Genomic DNA, 18823 nt, shown 5'->3' on the forward strand with positions numbered 1-18823 from the left:
TATAATTGGAGTTGAGTGCGGACCCCCATGTACTGGGTTTGACAAAACCACCCTGAAGTGTTTTGATTCGGTTTTGGATTTTTTTTAAAACTGATAAAAACAGCTAAAATCATGTATTTGGATCTGTTTGCATGCAACTCAAAACCCGAGATCCACTTTTTAGATCCAAGATTCAAGCTTATGGGTAGACCCGAGCCAGGACTCGGTTCTACTCGAATACCCAAAGTTCAGGTGTGTTCGGTTTTCAGCAGAACGGAACCGCTCATCTATAATTATAATGTGAGTGTCGCAGAGGTCAGGGAAATTATATGTACTGTAAAAATGACTACCTAATGTGTTTTTCTAAAGATTACATGTAGTTGTGCTAATGAAACCACTCCCACTTCCTACTAATTTGCATACAATTAGTCAGAAGAAGCATGGAAAACTAAAGTATAATGTTACAGAATATAGAACCTGATTCAGCTTGGATCACAATTGCAACCGTGTATACAGATCGGTCGATGGTGCGTACTGCGCATGTGTATCACCACAGTGCACGTGTGCAGGTTAGCATTGCGATCGCACTGCGATCACGCTCGTGGATAGAAAGCCATCGCAGAGTGAGAGACGGAACGTCAGCGTTTGGGGGTGGTGACGGGGGAGTGGTTGGAGAAACGCAGGTGTGCCAGTCTGTTTGAACGCCGTTACATGGGCGTGCATAAATTAGCCACTGCGACGGCATACGCAGCTTGTGTACTCCCTGCGTGCAACGAGACTTGCAATTTCTAAGACAATTCGGACCAGCTGTAATTCTGCGTGAGGGGCCGATGTTAAGCGATGGTACCGATGTATACGCAGGACTGAGCGGTGACAGACATTAGCATATTTTCGCAGCCTCACTGCCTGCGTAATCGCAGCTGTGATTGCAATAGCGATCCGTGCTGAATCAGGCCCGTAGCGCACAAAGGAACCATTATTCCTCTATTATAGAACATCCTCTTGAGCATTGGTTGCTCCCTATGGTCCAAACCTCCAAGGCCAATAACATATTTTGTCGTTTTGTGAATTTTAGTGTTGTGGGAGTATTTCTATGATCTCTTTCTGAGATCGCAGACCCCCCCCCCACACACACTTCTCGTAACCGTCATATAGCACTTGCTGGATACATCACATCTGTCACCTTTGGTGAGCAGTTTCGCAGGGGCTGGATGACTGTATTATACAGAGAGACCTTTCTATGGCCTAAATGCCCAGTGGTTGTACTGTAGCTCTTGTCCCCCTGAACAAACGAGAGAGAAAGAGAGAGAATAACGTATTCTGACTAGATCTGTGTTGTGTTGTGCAGGTCATCCATTCTAAGAACCTTCTGCGTAGCGGGACTTTGGTCGGCTCCTTTAAGTTGGATGTGGGAACTGTCTACACACAACCTGGTAAGTGTTACTTTACCTTTAGTGTCTATAAAACTTGCTCAATGTTCAAATATTGCAGTTTCTACATGAAGCCAATCAGACATTCCTATGCCAGCTCTGTTCTACTTTAGACTTATGCTGTTGTGCAGTCTAGTACCTGTGTACAGTTCATGGTGTGCCTGTCCTATATTGCTGTGTAGTCTAGTACCTGTGTACATTCCATGCTGCTCCTGTCCTATTTGCTGTGTAGTCTAGTATCTGTGTACAGTACATGCTGCTCCTGTCCTATTTGCTGTGTAGTCTAGTACATGTGTACTTTCCATGCTGCTCCTGTCCTATTTTGCTGTGTAGTCTAGTACCTGTGTACATTCCATGCTGCTCCTGTCCTATTTGCTGTGTAGTCTAGTATCTGTGTACAGTACATGCTGCTCCTGTCCTATTTGCTGTGTAGTCTAGTACCTGTGTACATTCCATGCTGCTCCTGTCCTATGTTGCTGTGTAGTCTAGTATCTGTGTACAGTACATGCTGCTCCTGTCCTATATTGCTGTGTAGTCTAGTATCTGTGTACAGTACATGCTGCTCCTGTTCTATTTGCTGTGTAGTCTAGTATCTGTGTACAGTACATGCTGCTCCTGTCCTATTTGCTGTGTAGTCTAGTACCTGTGTACAGTACATGCTGCTCCTGTCCTATATTGCTGTGTAGTCTAGTACCTGTGTACATTCCATGCTGCTCCTGTCCTATATTGCTGTGTAGTCTAGTACCTGTGTACATTCCATGCTGCTCCTGTCCTATTTGCTATGTAATCTAGTACCTGTGTACATTCCATGCTGCTCCTGTCCTATGTTGCTGTGTAGTCTAGTATCTGTGTACATTCCATGCTGCTCCTGTCCTATTTGCTATGTAATCTAGTACCTGTGTACATTCCATGCTGCTCCTGTCCTATGTTGCTGTGTAGTCTAGTATCTGTGTACATTCCACGCTGCTCCTGTCCTATTTTGCTGTGTAGTCTAGTACCTGTGTACAGTACATGCTGCTCCTGTCCTATGTTGCTGTGTATCTAGTACCTGTGTACAGTTCATGGTGTGCCTGTCCTATATTGCTGTGTAGTCTAGTACCTGTGTACATTCCATGCTGCTCCTGTCCTATATTGCTGTGTAGTCTAGTATCTGTGTACATTCCATGCTGCTCCTGTCCTATTTGCTGTGTAGTCTAGTACCTGTGTACAGTACATGCTGCTCCTGTCCTATGTTGCTGTGTAGTCTAGTACCTGTGTACAGTTCATGGTGTGCCTGTCCTATATTGCTGTGTAGTCTAGTACCTGTGTACAGTACATGCTGCTCCTGTCCTATGTTGCTGTGTAGTCTAGTACCTGTGTACAGTTCATGGTGTGCCTGTCATATATTGCTGTGTAGTCTAGTACCTGTGTACTTTCCATGCTGCTCCTGTCCTATGTTGCTGTGTAGTCTAGTATCTGTTTACATTCCATGCTGCTCCTGTCCTATTTGCTATGTAATCTAGTACCTGTGTACATTCCATGCTGCTCCTGTCCTATGTTGCTGTGTAGTCTAGTATCTGTGTACATTCCACGCTGCTCCTGTCCTATTTTGCTGTGTAGTCTAGTACCTGTGTACATTCCACGCTGCTCCTGTCCTATGTTGCTGTGTAGTCTAGTACCTGTGTACAGTACATGCTGCTCCTGTCCTATGTTGCTGTGTAGTCTAGTACCTGTGTACAGTACATGCTGGTCCTGTCCTATATTGCTGTGTAGTCTAGTACCTGTGTACATTCGATGCTGCTCCTGTCCTATTTTGCTGTGTAGTCTAGTACCTGTGTACAGTACATGCTGCTCATGTCCTATTTGCTGTGTAGTCTAGCACCTGTGTACATTTGATGCTGCTCCTGTCCTATGTTGCTGTGTAGTCTAGTACCTGTGTACAGTACATGCTGGTCCTGTCCTATTTTGCTGTGTAGTCTAGTACGGTACCTGTGTATGGTGCATGCTGCTCCTGGCTAATGTTGCTGCGCAGTCTAATATCTGTGTGTAGAGTCCATGCTACTCCTTGCTTATGTTGCTGTGCAGCCTATTACCTGTGCACAGTCCATGCTGTGTCTGGCTTATGCTGTTGTGCAGTCTAGTACCTGTGGCCAGTCCATGCTCCTCCTGGCTTATATTGCTATGCAGTCTAGTACCTGTGTACAGTTCATGTTGCACCTGGCTTATGTTGCTATGCAGTCTAGTACCTGTGTACAGTTCATGTTGCACCTGGCTTATGTTGCTATACAGTCTAGTACCTGTGTACAGTTCATGCTCCTCCTGGCTTATGTTGCTATGCAGTCTAGTACCTGTGTACAGTTCATGCTCCTCCTGGCTTATGTTGCTATACAGTCTAGTACCTGTGTACAGTTCATGCTGCACCTGGCTTATGTAGCTATGCAGTCTAGTACCTGTGTACAGTTCATGCTGCCCCTGGCTTATGTAGCTATGCAGTCTAGTACCTGTGTACAGTTCATGCTGCACCTGGCTTATGTAGCTATGCAGTCTAGTACCTGTGTACAGTTCATGTTGCACCTGGCTTATGCTGCTATGCAGTCTAGTACCTGTGTACAGTTCATGCTGCACCTGGCTTATGTTGCTATGCAGCCTAGTACCTTTACACACTTCATGCTGCACCTGGCTTATGTAGCTATGCAGTCTAGTACCTGTGTACAGTTCATGCTGCCCTTGGCTTATGTTGCTACGCTGCCTAGTACCTGTGTACAGTTCATGCTGCATCTGGCTTATGTTGCTATACAGTCTAGTACCTGTGTACAGTTCATGCTGCACCTGGCTTATGTTGCTATGCAGTCTAGTACCTGTGTACAGTTCATGCTGCACCTGGCTTATGTAGCTATGCAGTCTAGTACCTGTGTACAGTTCATGCTGCTCCTGGCTAATGTTGCTGCGCAGTCTAATATCTGTGTGTAGAGTCCATGCTACTCCTTGCTTATGTTGCTGTGCAGCCTATTACCTGTGCACAGTCCATGCTGTGTCTGGCTTATGCTGTTGTGCAGTCTAGTACCTGTGGCCAGTCCATGCTCCTCCTGGCTTATATTGCTATGCAGTCTAGTACCTGTGTACAGTTCATGTTGCACCTGGCTTATGTTGCTATGCAGTCTAGTACCTGTGTACAGTTCATGTTGCACCTGGCTTATGTTGCTATACAGTCTAGTACCTGTGTACAGTTCATGCTCCTCCTGGCTTATGTTGCTATGCAGTCTAGTACCTGTGTACAGTTCATGCTCCTCCTGGCTTATGTTGCTATACAGTCTAGTACCTGTGTACAGTTCATGCTGCACCTGGCTTATGTAGCTATGAAGTCTAGTACCTGTGTACAGTTCATGCTGCCCCTGGCTTATGTAGCTATGCAGTCTAGTACCTGTGAACAGTTCATGCTGCCCTTGGCTTATGTTGCTATGCTGCCTAGTACCTGTGTACAGTTCATGCTGCATCTGGCTTATGTTGCTATACAGTCTAGTACCTGTGTACAGTTCATGCTGCACCTGGCTTATGTTGCTATGCAGTCTAGTACCTGTGTATAGTTCATGCTGCACCTGGCTTATGTTGCTATGCAGCCTAGTACCTTTACACACTTCATGCTGCACCTGGCTTATGTAGCTATGCAGTCTAGTACCTGTGTACAGTTCATGCTGCCCTTGGCTTATGTTGCTATGCTGCCTAGTACCTGTGTACAGTTCATGCTGCATCTGGCTTATGTTGCTATACAGTCTAGTACCTGTGTACATTTCATGCTGCACCTGGCTTATGTTGCTATGCAGTGTAGTACCTGTGTACAGTACATGCTGCTCCTGTCCTATGTTGCTGTGTAGTCTAGTATCTGTGTACTTTCCATGCTGCTCCTGTCCTATTTGCTGTGTAGTCTAGTATCTGTGTACAGTACATGCTGCTCCTGTCCTATTTGCTGTGTAGTCTAGTACCTGTGTACATTCCATGCTGCTCCTGTCCTATGTTGCTGTGTAGTCTAGTATCTGTGTACAGTACATGCTGCTCCTGTCCTATATTGCTGTGTAGTCTAGTATCTGTGTACAGTACATGCTGCTCCTGTTCTATTTGCTGTGTAGTCTAGTATCTGTGTACAGTACATGCTGCTCCTGTCCTATTTGCTGTGTAGTCTAGTACCTGTGTACAGTACATGCTGCTCCTGTCCTATATTGCTGTGTAGTCTAGTACCTGTGTACATTCCATGCTGCTCCTGTCCTATATTGCTGTGTAGTCTAGTACCTGTGTACATTCCATGCTGCTCCTGTCCTATTTGCTATGTAATCTAGTACCTGTGTACATTCCATGCTGCTCCTGTCCTACGTTGCTGTGTAGTCTAGTATCTGTGTACATTCCATGCTGCTCCTGTCCTATTTGCTATGTAATCTAGTACCTGTGTACATTCCATGCTGCTCCTGTCCTATGTTGCTGTGTAGTCTAGTATCTGTGTACATTCCACGCTGCTCCTGTCCTATTTTGCTGTGTAGTCTAGTACCTGTGTACAGTACATGCTGCTCCTGTCCTATGTTGCTGTGTAGTCTAGTACCTGTGTACAGTTCATGGTGTGCCTGTCCTATATTGCTGTGTAGTCTAGTACCTGTGTACATTCCATGCTGCTCCTGTCCTATATTGCTGTGTAGTCTAGTATCTGTGTACATTCCATGCTGCTCCTGTCCTATTTGCTGTGTAGTCTAGTATCTGTGTACAGTACATGCTGCTCCTGTCCTATTTGCTGTGTAGTCTAGTATCTGTGTACAGTACATGCTGCTCCTGTCCTATTTGCTGTGTAGTCTAGTACATGTGTACTTTCCATGCTGCTCCTGTCCTATTTTGCTGTGTAGTCTGGTACCTGTGTACATTCCATGCTGCTCCTGTTCTATTTGCTGTGTAGTCTAGTATCTGTGTACAGTACATGCTGCTCCTGTCCTATTTGCTGTTTAGTCTAGTACCTGTGTACATTCTATGCTGCTCCTGTCCTATGTTGCTGTGTAGTCTAGTACCTGTGTACATTCCATGCTGCTCCTGTCCTATTTGCTATGTAATCTAGTACCTGTGTACATTCCATGCTGCTCCTGTCCTATGTTGCTGTGTAGTCTAGTATCTGTGTACATTCCACGCTGCTCCTGTCCTATTTTGCTGTGTAGTCTAGTACCTGTGTACAGTACATGCTGCTCCTGTCCTATGTTGCTGTGTAGTCTAGTACCTGTGTACAGTTCATGGTGTGCCTGTCCTATATTGCTGTGTAGTCTAGTACCTGTGTACATTCCATGCTGCCCCTGTCCTATATTGCTGTGTAGTCTAGTATCTGTGTACATTCCATGCTGCTCCTGTCCTATTTGCTGTGTAGTCTAGTACCTGTGTACAGTACATGCTGCTCCTGTCCTATGTTGCTGTGTAGTCTAGTACCTGTGTACAGTTCATGGTGTGCCTGTCCTATATTGCTGTGTAGTCTAGTACCTGTGTACAGTACATGCTGCTCCTGTCCTATGTTGCTGTGTAGTCTAGTACCTGTGTACAGTTCATGGTGTGCCTGTCCTATATTGCTGTGTAGTCTAGTACCTGTGTACTTTCCATGCTGCTCCTGTCCTATTTGCTGTGTAGTCTAGTACCTGTGTACAGTACATGCTGCTCCTGTCCTATTTGCTGTGTAGTCTAGTATCTGTGTACAGTACATGCTGCTCCTGTCCTATTTGCTGTGTAGTCTAGTACCTGTGTACATTCCATGCTGCTCCTGTCCTATGTTGCTGTGTAGTCTAGTATCTGTGTACAGTACATGCTGCTCCTGTCCTATGTTGCTGTGTAGTCTAGTATCTGTGTTCAGTACATGCTGCTCCTGTCCTATATTGCTGTGTAGTCTAGTATCTGTGTACAGTACATGCTGCTCCTGTTCTATTTGCTCTGTAGTCTAGTATCTGTGTACAGTACATGCTGCTCCTGTCCTATTTGCTGTGTAGTCTAGTACCTGTGTACATTCCATGCAGCTCCTGTTCTATTTGCTGTGTAGTCTAGTATCTGTGTACAGTACATGCTGCTCCTGTCCTATATTGCTGTGTAGTCTAGTACCTGTGTACATTCCATGCTGCTCCTGTCCTATATTGCTGTGTAGTCTAGTACCTGTGTACATTCCATGCTGCTCCTGTCCTATATTGCTGTGTAGTCTAGTACCTGTGTACATTCCATGCTGCTCCTGTCCTATTTGCTATGTAATCTAGTACCTGTGTACATTCCATGCTGCTCCTGTCCTATGTTGCTGTGTAGTCTAGTATCTGTGTACATTCCATGCTGCTCCTGTCCTATTTGCTATGTAATCTAGTACCTGTGTACATTCCATGCTGCTCCTGTCCTATGTTGCTGTGTAGTCTAGTATCTGTGTTCATTCCACGCTGCTCCTGTCCTATTTTGCTGTGTAGTCTAGTACCTGTGTACATTCCACGCTGCTCCTGTCCTATGTTGCTGTGTAATCTAGTACCTGTGTACAGTACTTGCTGCTCCTGTCCTATGTTGCTGTGTAGTCTAGTACCTGTGTACAGTACATGCTGGTCCTGTCCTATTTTGCTGTGTAGTCTAGTACCTGTGTACATTCGATGCTGCTCCTGTCCTATTTTGCTGTGTAGTCTAGTACCTGTGTACAGTACATGCTGCTCATGTCCTATTTGCTGTGTAGTCTAGCACCTGTGTACATTTGATGCTGCTCCTGTCCTATGTTGCTGTGTAGTCTAGTACCTGTGTACAGTACATGCTGCTCCTGTCCTATGTTGCTGTGTAGTCTAGTATCTGTGTACTTTCCATGCTGCTCCTGTCCTATTTGCTGTGTAGTCTAGTATCTGTGTACAGTACATGCTGCTCCTGTCCTATTTGCTGTGTAGTCTAGTACCTGTGTACATTCCATGCTGCTCCTGTCCTATGTTGCTGTGTAGTCTAGTATCTGTGTACAGTACATGCTGCTCCTGTCCTATATTGCTGTGTAGTCTAGTATCTGTGTACAGTACATGCTGCTCCTGTTCTATTTGCTGTGTAGTCTAGTATCTGTGTACAGTACATGCTGCTCCTGTCCTATTTGCTGTGTAGTCTAGTACCTGTGTACAGTACATGCTGCTCCTGTCCTATATTGCTGTGTAGTCTAGTACCTGTGTACATTCCATGCTGCTCCTGTCCTATATTGCTGTGTAGTCTAGTACCTGTGTACATTCCATGCTGCTCCTGTCCTATTTGCTATGTAATCTAGTACCTGTGTACATTCCATGCTGCTCCTGTCCTACGTTGCTGTGTAGTCTAGTATCTGTGTACATTCCATGCTGCTCCTGTCCTATTTGCTATGTAATCTAGTACCTGTGTACATTCCATGCTGCTCCTGTCCTATGTTGCTGTGTAGTCTAGTATCTGTGTACATTCCACGCTGCTCCTGTCCTATTTTGCTGTGTAGTCTAGTACCTGTGTACAGTACATGCTGCTCCTGTCCTATGTTGCTGTGTAGTCTAGTACCTGTGTACAGTTCATGGTGTGCCTGTCCTATATTGCTGTGTAGTCTAGTACCTGTGTACATTCCATGCTGCTCCTGTCCTATATTGCTGTGTAGTCTAGTATCTGTGTACATTCCATGCTGCTCCTGTCCTATTTGCTGTGTAGTCTAGTATCTGTGTACAGTACATGCTGCTCCTGTCCTATTTGCTGTGTAGTCTAGTATCTGTGTACAGTACATGCTGCTCCTGTCCTATTTGCTGTGTAGTCTAGTACATGTGTACTTTCCATGCTGCTCCTGTCCTATTTTGCTGTGTAGTCTGGTACCTGTGTACATTCCATGCTGCTCCTGTTCTATTTGCTGTGTAGTCTAGTATCTGTGTACAGTACATGCTGCTCCTGTCCTATTTGCTGTTTAGTCTAGTACCTGTGTACATTCTATGCTGCTCCTGTCCTATGTTGCTGTGTAGTCTAGTATCTGTGTACAGTACATGCTGCTCCTGTCCTATATTGCTGTGTAGTCTAGTATCTGTGTACAGTACATGATGCTCCTGTTCTATTTGCTGTGTAGTCTAGTATCTGTGTACAGTACATGCTGCTCCTGTCCTATTTGCTGTGTAGTCTAGTACCTGTGTACAGTACATGCTGCTCCTGTCCTATATTGCTGTGTAGTCTAGTACCTGTGTACATTCCATGCTGCTCCTGTCCTATATTGCTGTGTAGTCTAGTACCTGTGTACATTCCATGCTGCTCCTGTCCTATTTGCTATGTAATCTAGTACCTGTGTACATTCCATGCTGCTCCTGTCCTATGTTGCTGTGTAGTCTAGTATCTGTGTACATTCCATGCTGCTCCTGTCCTATTTGCTATGTAATCTAGTACCTGTGTACATTCCATGCTGCTCCTGTCCTATGTTGCTGTGTAGTCTAGTATCTGTGTACATTCCACGCTGCTCCTGTCCTATTTTGCTGTGTAGTCTAGTACCTGTGTACAGTACATGCTGCTCCTGTCCTATGTTGCTGTGTAGTCTAGTACCTGTGTACAGTTCATGGTGTGCCTGTCCTATATTGCTGTGTAGTCTAGTACCTGTGTACATTCCATGCTGCCCCTGTCCTATATTGCTGTGTAGTCTAGTATCTGTGTACATTCCATGCTGCTCCTGTCCTAATTGCTGTGTAGTCTAGTACCTGTGTACAGTACATGCTGCTCCTGTCCTATGTTGCTGTGTAGTCTAGTACCTGTGTACAGTTCATGGTGTGCCTGTCCTATATTGCTGTGTAGTCTAGTACCTGTGTACAGTACATGCTGCTCCTGTCCTATGTTGCTGTGTAGTCTAGTACCTGTGTACAGTTCATGGTGTGCCTGTCCTATATTGCTGTGTAGTCTAGTACCTGTGTACTTTCCATGCTGCTCCTGTCCTATTTGCTGTGTAGTCTAGTACCTGTGTACAGTACATGCTGCTCCTGTCCTATTTGCTGTGTAGTCTAGTATCTGTGTACAGTACATGCTGCTCCTGTCCTATTTGCTGTGTAGTCTAGTACCTGTGTACATTCCATGCTGCTCCTGTCCTATGTTGCTGTGTAGTCTAGTATCTGTGTACAGTACATGCTGCTCCTGTCCTATGTTGCTGTGTAGTCTAGTATCTGTGTTCAGTACATGCTGCTCCTGTCCTATATTGCTGTGTAGTCTAGTATCTGTGTACAGTACATGCTGCTCCTGTTCTATTTGCTCTGTAGTCTAGTATCTGTGTACAGTACATGCTGCTCCTGTCCTATTTGCTGTGTAGTCTAGTACCTGTGTACATTCCATGCAGCTCCTGTTCTATTTGCTGTGTAGTCTAGTATCTGTGTACAGTACATGCTGCTCCTGTCCTATATTGCTGTGTAGTCTAGTACCTGTGTACATTCCATGCTGCTCCTGTCCTATATTGCTGTGTAGTCTAGTACCTGTGTACATTCCATGCTGCTCCTGTCCTATATTGCTGTGTAGTCTAGTACCTGTGTACATTCCATGCTGCTCCTGTCCTATTTGCTATGTAATCTAGTACCTGTGTACATTCCATGCTGCTCCTGTCCTATGTTGCTGTGTAGTCTAGTATCTGTGTACATTCCATGCTGCTCCTGTCCTATTTGCTATGTAATCTAGTACCTGTGTACATTCCATGCTGCTCCTGTCCTATGTTGCTGTGTAGTCTAGTATCTGTGTACATTCCACGCTGCTCCTGTCCTATTTTGCTGTGTAGTCTAGTACCTGTGTACATTCCACGCTGCTCCTGTCCTATGTTGCTGTGTAATCTAGTACCTGTGTACAGTACTTGCTGCTCCTGTCCTATGTTGCTGTGTAGTCTAGTACCTGTGTACAGTACATGCTGGTCCTGTCCTATTTTGCTGTGTAGTCTAGTACCTGTGTACATTCGATGCTGCTCTTGTCCTATTTTGCTGTGTAGTCTAGTACCTGTGTACAGTACATGCTGCTCATGTCCTATTTGCTGTGTAGTCTAGCACCTGTGTACATTTGATGCTGCTCCTGTCCTATGTTGCTGTGTAGTCTAGTACCTGTGTACAGTACATGCTGGTCCTGTCCTATTTTGCTGTGTAGTCTAGTACGGTACCTGTGTATGGTGCATGCTGCTCCTGGCTAATGTTGCTGTGCAGTCTAATATCTGTGTGTAGAGTCCATGCTACTCCTTGCTTATGTTGCTGTGCAGCCTATTACCTGTGCACAGTCCATGCTGTGTCTGGCATATGCTGTTGTGCAGTCTAGTACCTGTGGCCAGTCCATGCTCCTCCTGGCTTATATTGCTATGCAGTCTAGTACCTGTGTACAGTTCATGTTGCACCTGGCTTATGTTGCTATGCAGTCTAGTACCTGTGTACAGTTCATGTTGCACCTGGCTTATGTTGCTATACAGTCTAGTACCTGTGTACAGTTCATGCTCCTCCTGGCTTATGTTGCTATGCAGTCTAGTACCTGTGTACAGTTCATGCTCCTCCTGGCTTATGTTGCTATACAGTCTAGTACCTGTGTACAGTTCATGCTGCCCCTGGCTTATGTAGCTATGCAGTCTAGTACCTGTGTACAGTTCATGCTGCCCCTGGCTTATGTAGCTATGCAGTCTAGTACCTGTGTACAGTTCATGCTGCACCTGGCTTATGTAGCTATGCAGTCTAGTACCTGTGTACAGTTCATGTTGCACCTGGCTTATGCTGCTATGCAGTCTAGTACCTGTGTACAGTTCATGCTGCACCTGGCTTATGTTGCTATGCAGCCTAGTACCTTTACACACTTCATGCTGCACCTGGCTTATGTAGCTATGCAGTCTAGTACCTGTGTACAGTTCATGCTGCCCTTGGCTTATGTTGCTATGCTGCCTAGTACCTGTGTACAGTTCATGCTGCATCTGGCTTATGTTGCTATGCAGTCTAGTTCCTGTGTACAGTTCATGCTGCACCTGGCTTATGTTGCTATGCAGTCTAGTACCTGTGTACAGTTCATGCTGCACCTGGCTTATGTAGCTATGCAGTCTAGTACCTGTGTACAGTTCATGCTGCACCTGGCTTATGTTGCTATGCAGTCTAGTACCTGTGTACAGTTCATGCTGCCCCTGGCTTATGTTGCTATGCAGTCTAGTACCTGTGTACAGTTCATGCTGCCCCTGGCTTATGTTGCTATGCAGTCTAGTACCTGTGTACAGTTCATGCTGCACCTGGCTTATGTTGCTATGCAGTCTAGTACCTGTGTACAGTTCATGCTGCCCCTGGCTTATGTTGCTATGCAGTGTAGTACCTGTGTACAGTTCATGTTGCACCTGGCTTATGTTGCTATGCAGTCTAGTACCTGTGTACAGTTCATGCTGCACCTGGCTTATGTTGCTATACAGTCTAGTACCTGTGTACAGTTCATGTTGCACCTGGCTTATGTAGCTATGCAGTCTAGTACCTGTGTACAGTTCATGCTGCCCCTGGCTTATGTTGCTATGCAGTCTAGTACCTGTGTACAGTTCATGTTGCACCTGGCTTATGTTGCTATGCAGTCTAGAACCTGTATACAGTTCATGCTGCCCCTGGCTTATGTTGCTATGCAGTCTAGTACCTGTGTACAGTTAATGCTGCCCCTGGCTTATGTTGCTATGCAGTCTAGTACCTGTGTACAGTTCATGCTGCACCTGGCTTATGTTGCTATGCAGTCTAGTACCTGTGTACAGTTCATGCTGCACCTGGCTTATGTTGCTATGCAGTCTAGTACCTGTGTACAGTTCATGCTGCCCCTGGCTTATGTTGCTATGCAGTCTAGTACCTGTGTACAGTTCATGCTGCACCTGGCTTATGTTGCTATGCAGCCTAGTACCTGTGTACAGTTCATGCTCCTCCTGGCTTATGTTGCTGTACAGTCTAGTACCTGTGTACAGTTCATGCTGCACCTGGCTTATGTTGCTATGCTGTCTAGTACCTGTGTACAGTTCATGCTCCTCCTGGCTTATGTTGCTATCCAGTCTATTACCTGTGTACAGTTCATGCTGCCCCTGGCTTATGTTGCTATGCAGTCTAGTACCTGTGTACAGTTCATGCTGCCCCTGGCTTATGTTGCTATGCAGTCTAGTACTTGTGTACTGTTCATGTTGCACCTGGCTTATGTTGCTATGCAGTCTAGAACCTGTATACAGTTCATGCTGCCCCTGGCTTATGTTGCTATGCAGTCTAGTACCTGTGTACAGTTAATGCTGCCCCTGGCTTATGTTGCTATGCAGTCTAGTACCTGTGTACAGTTCATGCTGCCCCTGGCTTATGTTGCTATGCAGTCTAGTACCTGTGTACAGTTCATGCTGCACCTGGCTTATGTTGCTATGCAGCCTAGTACCTGTGTACAGTTCATGCTGCCCCTGGCTTATGTAGCTATGCAGTCTAATACTTGTGTACAGTTCATGTTGCACCTGGCTTATGTTGCTATGCAGTCTAGTACCTGTGTACAGTTCATGCTGCACCTGGCTTATGTTGCTATGCAGCCTAGTACCTGTGTACAGTTCTTGCTCCTCCTGGCTTATGTTGCTATACAGCCTAGTACCTGTGTACAGTTCATGTTCCTCCTGGCTTATGTTGCTATACAGCCTAGTACCTGTGTACAGTTCATGCTGCCCCTGGCTTATGTTGCTATGCAGTCTAGTACCTGTGTACAGTTCATGCTGCCCCTGGCTTATGTTGCTATGCAGTCTAGTACCCGTGTACAGTTCATGCTGTCCCTGGCTTATGTTGCTATGCAGTCTAGTACCTGTGTACAGTTCATGCTGTCCCTGGCTTATGTTGCTATGCAGTCTAGTACCTATGTACAGTTAATGCTGCCTCTGGCTTATGTTGCTATGCAGTCTAGTACCTGTGTACAGTTCATGCTGCCCCTGGCTTATGTTGCTATGCAGTCTAGTACCTGTGTACAGTTCATGCTGCACCTGGCTTATGTTGCTATGCAGCCTAGTACCTGTGTACAGTTCATGCTGCACCTGGCTTATGTAGCTATGCAGTCTAATACTTGTGTACAGTTCATGTTGCACCTGGCTTATGTTGCTATGCAGTCTAGTACCTGTGTACAGTTCATGCTGCCCCTGGCTTATGTTGCTATACAGTCTAGTACCTGTGTACAGTTCATGCTCCTCCTGGCTTATGTTGCTATACAGCCTAGTACCTGTGTACAGTTCATGTTCCTCCTGGCTTATGTTGCTATACAGCCTAGTACCTGTGTACAGTTCATGCTGCCCCTGGCTTATGTTGCTATGCAGTCTAGTACCCGTGTACAGTTCATGCTGCCCCTGGCTTATGTTGCTATGCAGTCTAGTACCCGTGTACAGTTCATGCTCCTCCTGGCTTATGTTGCTATGCAGTCTAGTACCTGTGTACAGTTCATGCTGTCCCTGGCTTATGTTGCTATGCAGTCTAGTACCTGTGTACAGTTCATGCTGCCCCTGGCTTATGTTGCTATGCAGTCTAGTACCTGTGTACAGTTCATGCTGCCCCTGGCTTATGTTGCTATGCAGTCTAGTACCTGTGTACAGTTCATGCTGCACCTGGCTTATGTTGCTATGCAGCCTAGTACCTGTGTACAGTTCATGCTGCACCTGGCTTATGTAGCTATGCAGTCTAATACTTGTGTACAGTTCATGTTGCACCTGGCTTATGTTGCTATGCAGTCTAGTACCTGTGTACAGTTCATGCTGCACCTGGCTTATGTTGCTATGCAGCCTAGTACCTGTGTACAGTTCATGCTCCTCCTGGCTTATGTTGCTATACAGCCTAGTACCTGTGTACAGTTCATGTTCCTCCTGGCTTATGTTGCTATACAGCCTAGTACCTGTGTACAGTTCATGCTGCCCCTGGCTTATGTTGCTATGCAGTCTAGTACCTGTGTACAGTTCATGCTGCCCCTGGCTTATGTTGCTATACAGCCTAGTACCTGTGTACAGTTCATGCTGCCCCTGGCTTATGTTGCTATGCAGTCTAGTACCTGTGTACAGTTCATGCTGCCCCTGGCTTATGTTGCTATACAGTCTAGTACCTGTGTACAGTTCATGCTCCTCCTGGCTTATGTTGATATACAGCCTAGTACCTGTGTACAGTTCATGTTCCTCCTGGCTTATGTTGCTATACAGCCTAGTACCTGTGTACAGTTCATGCTGCCCCTGGCTTATGTTGCTATGCAGTCTAGTACCTGTGTACAGTTCATGCTGCCCCTGGCTTATGTTGCTATGCAGTCTAGTACCCGTGTACAGTTCATGCTCCTCCTGGCTTATGTTGCTATGCAGTCTAGTACCTGTGTACAGTTCATGCTGTCCCTGGCTTATGTTGCTATGCAGTCTAGTACCTGTGTACAGTTCATGCTGCCCCTGGCTTATGTTGCTATGCAGTCTAGTACCTGTGTACAGTTCATGCTGCACCTGGCTTATGTTGCTATGCAGCCTAGTACCAGTGTACAGTTCATGCTGCACCTGGCTTATGTAGCTATGCAGTCTAATACTTGTGTACAGTTCATGTTGCACCTGGCTTATGTTGCTATGCAGTCTAGTACCTGTGTACAGTTCATGCTGCACCTGGCTTATGTTGCTATGCAGCCTAGTACCTGTGTACAGTTCATGCTCCTCCTGGCTTATGTTGCTATACAGCCTAGTACCTGTGTACAGTTCATGCTGCCCCTGGCTTATGTTGCTATACAGTCTAGTACATGATCTTTACATGCAGTATAATATAAACTGAATGAATCTGGCTTGTAGTCAGAACATGCTTTGTACAGTAGACGCTGGGTGATCTAATAGGAAACGTTGTTTACATTTTTCTCATTAGCAATTGTGAACTGCAAATCTTAGCAATCATTAGCGAACCTGTAGTTCTAAATGTCCCAGCATGCATGTGCACACTTAGACAACCTGTGACGCTACATCTGCTAGGGAACTGACTGCCTACGCCTGCCTCCTAGCAAGTGGTGTGTGTCACTGGAGGAGAGAGGGCTGTCAGATCACGATGTGACTTGTAGTTCCACTGCATGTGGAGAGCCGCGCGACAGCCTAAAGCTATTCTATAGTAATCTAAACAGGAAAAATGTGCATTAATATGCTGAGCCGATGTATTTATTGTTTCATCCAGTTGGAATCCTCATGTACTAATCATTGTAATCTGCTTTGCTTTATTAGAGCACCAGTTCTATCACAAATGGGCCATTCTGTCAGACCCCGATGACATCACCGCTGGGGTGAAAGGTTACCTCAAGTGCGACATCGCTGTTGTTGGAAAAGGGGACAATATTAAGACTCCTCATAAAGCAAATGAGACAGATGAGGATGACATTGAGGGGTGAGTTGTCTAATACAGCGCCCCCCTGCGGTGTACGGAATGTGCCGCACCGTTCCTGACGCATTAACTGGGATTAACTGTATGAGTGGTGTAGAGGTCACTAGTCAGGGCGGTCACCTGAGAGGACAAGGATAATAGTTCGCTATTGCCATCGCAGCTGCGATTACACACACAGGTCTGCTGCGAAAATATGCTAATGTCTGCAATCGCAAAGCCAGTACAGAGACGCCCACTACCGCTTTCGCACATTCGTAATACCTCGCATTCCTGCGTATACATCGGGAACATCGAGTAACATCGGCCCCTCATGCACAATTACAACAGGTCAGACCTTACTCAGAAATTGATAACCTCGTCGCACGCAATGAGTACACAAGCTGCGTATGCCGTCGCAGTGTCTAATTTATGCACGCCCATGTAACGGCGTTCAGGCACGCCTGCGTTTTTCCGGCTACTCCCCCGTCACCAACCCCAGACGCTGGCCTGACGTCTCTCACTCATGTGCAATCCATGGTGAATCAGGCCCTCTATAATCATCGCACTTGCAAATGCACTAAAGATGTGTCTGCCTACATCTAACCGCAAATTGCGCCAAATAGCCCCGTTTAGCGTGCAATGAAAAAAGGTGGCTTAGACGTTCTATGCATCATTTTGGCTGAATAATAATCTTAATGTGCGCTTTTCTGTACTCTTAATACACTAGTGGATGAGCATGCTGTAGCCGTGCGAAGAGCCTACTCTGAGAAAAATAGGCAAACTGATATGACCGAGGCGCGCCATGCACCCCGCCACGCAGCAGTGTGCAAAATTACGCTGCCACCATTGTGAGAAAAGTGCAAATCCTAAGTCCCCAGTACTCTTCAAGTCTTTTGGTGTGTGGCTGCAAATTTGGGAGACATGGGCGTAACTACCACAGGGCCGCAACTAGGGGGGGGCTAGAGGTGCACATGCACCGGGTGCCGGAATGCAGGGGGTGAAAAAGGGCTGACTCGCGGTGGCTTGGGGGCTGCAGATTCAGGAAATGGCCATCCATAAATGGCCGCCGCAAAGGAGGAGACAGATGCTAGAGGTCTGTCTGGCACTGAGCATGGAACCCCCGGTAATGAGCAGGTAATTTTAAAGTAATTAGAAGCCTTACTGTGGGGCATAAAATGGTATCAGGGAAATATATAAGTGGTACTTTGGTAATAGGCATTACAGTGTGTGGCACAATGTGTAATGGGCATTATGGTGTGTGGAATAATGTAAGTCACTATACCAGGTGCGTCTGAGTAGTGCAGGACTGCCTTATGGAGGAGCAAGGACAAAAGCCAGGTACGGGAAGGGAGGGGGCGCAAAATTACTGCCTTGCACTGGGTGACAGATATCCTAGTTTCGGCCCTGACTGCCATAGGTACAAGGGGTGCAGCTGCTATGCGGCCCAGAGGTGAGGGGGGCCCATCTTCCTAGTACAGGTTACATTTGTTATATACATATTCCATCATTGGGGGGTACCTAGGGACCCTTACACACTTTTACTAAATACCTTTTTACTCCCCTGCTGGGAGATGCCATAATACAGAATTGCAAAAGTCGCCATGTGGTCCAAAAAAGATGTGAAAGTACCAATCCGGATATCTGAGCGCGGCGTCTGAGTAACGCCAAGCATCTCATGCCATGTGGAGCAGTAATGTTAGGTAAATGAGGGAACCTCTGTATGTGCCTCGGTTTGTGTTCCAGTTTGGTGTCTATGCATCTTTAAAACCAAACTAAGATTGTCACCATGTAATGAGCAAATTGTGCAGCGTTAGAGGCAAAGATAAGTAGATGCCTAGCGAAGGCTCTACCTTGTAACTTGGAAGAGATCGTAATCCTTCTACAGTGTAAATAGGCTGATAGATTATGTAACCGGGTCCGGATGTAAGTCACATAGGGGCTGATACAATGTTGGGAGCGGAGCACCGGGACAAACCATCCTGCAATGCAAGGGGTACAAGTCCATTTATTTATATTTTCCGAGCAGGGTAATTACTGGGTTCAGTAGCTGGAGTAGAACTTTGGTGAACACAAATATCAGTGGTGCAATCGAAGTTGCGTCAGTGTGTGAGTGTTTACCACCTCCATTGC

General features: G+C 46.0%; 1 protein-coding gene across 11 annotated transcripts in view; it reads left to right on the top strand.

Annotated features, from left to right (window-relative positions):
* Positions 1-18823, top strand: part of OTOF (otoferlin) — a 377128-nt gene that overhangs the window by 255163 nt on the left and 103142 nt on the right. For all 11 annotated transcript variants that reach the window (XM_088465708.1, XM_088465710.1, XM_088465713.1 and 8 more), the window contains exons 11-12: positions 1328-1412; positions 16558-16717. In XM_088465708.1, coding sequence (XP_088321834.1) covers positions 1328-1412; positions 16558-16717 — 245 coding nt within the window. The remainder of the gene's footprint in view (positions 1-1327; positions 1413-16557; positions 16718-18823) is intronic.

The sequence above is a fragment of the Taudactylus pleione genome, unplaced genomic scaffold (assembly GCF_031769625.1).
Source record: "Taudactylus pleione unplaced genomic scaffold, aTauple2 ptg000063l, whole genome shotgun sequence".
NCBI lineage: Eukaryota > Metazoa > Chordata > Amphibia > Anura > Myobatrachidae > Taudactylus > Taudactylus pleione.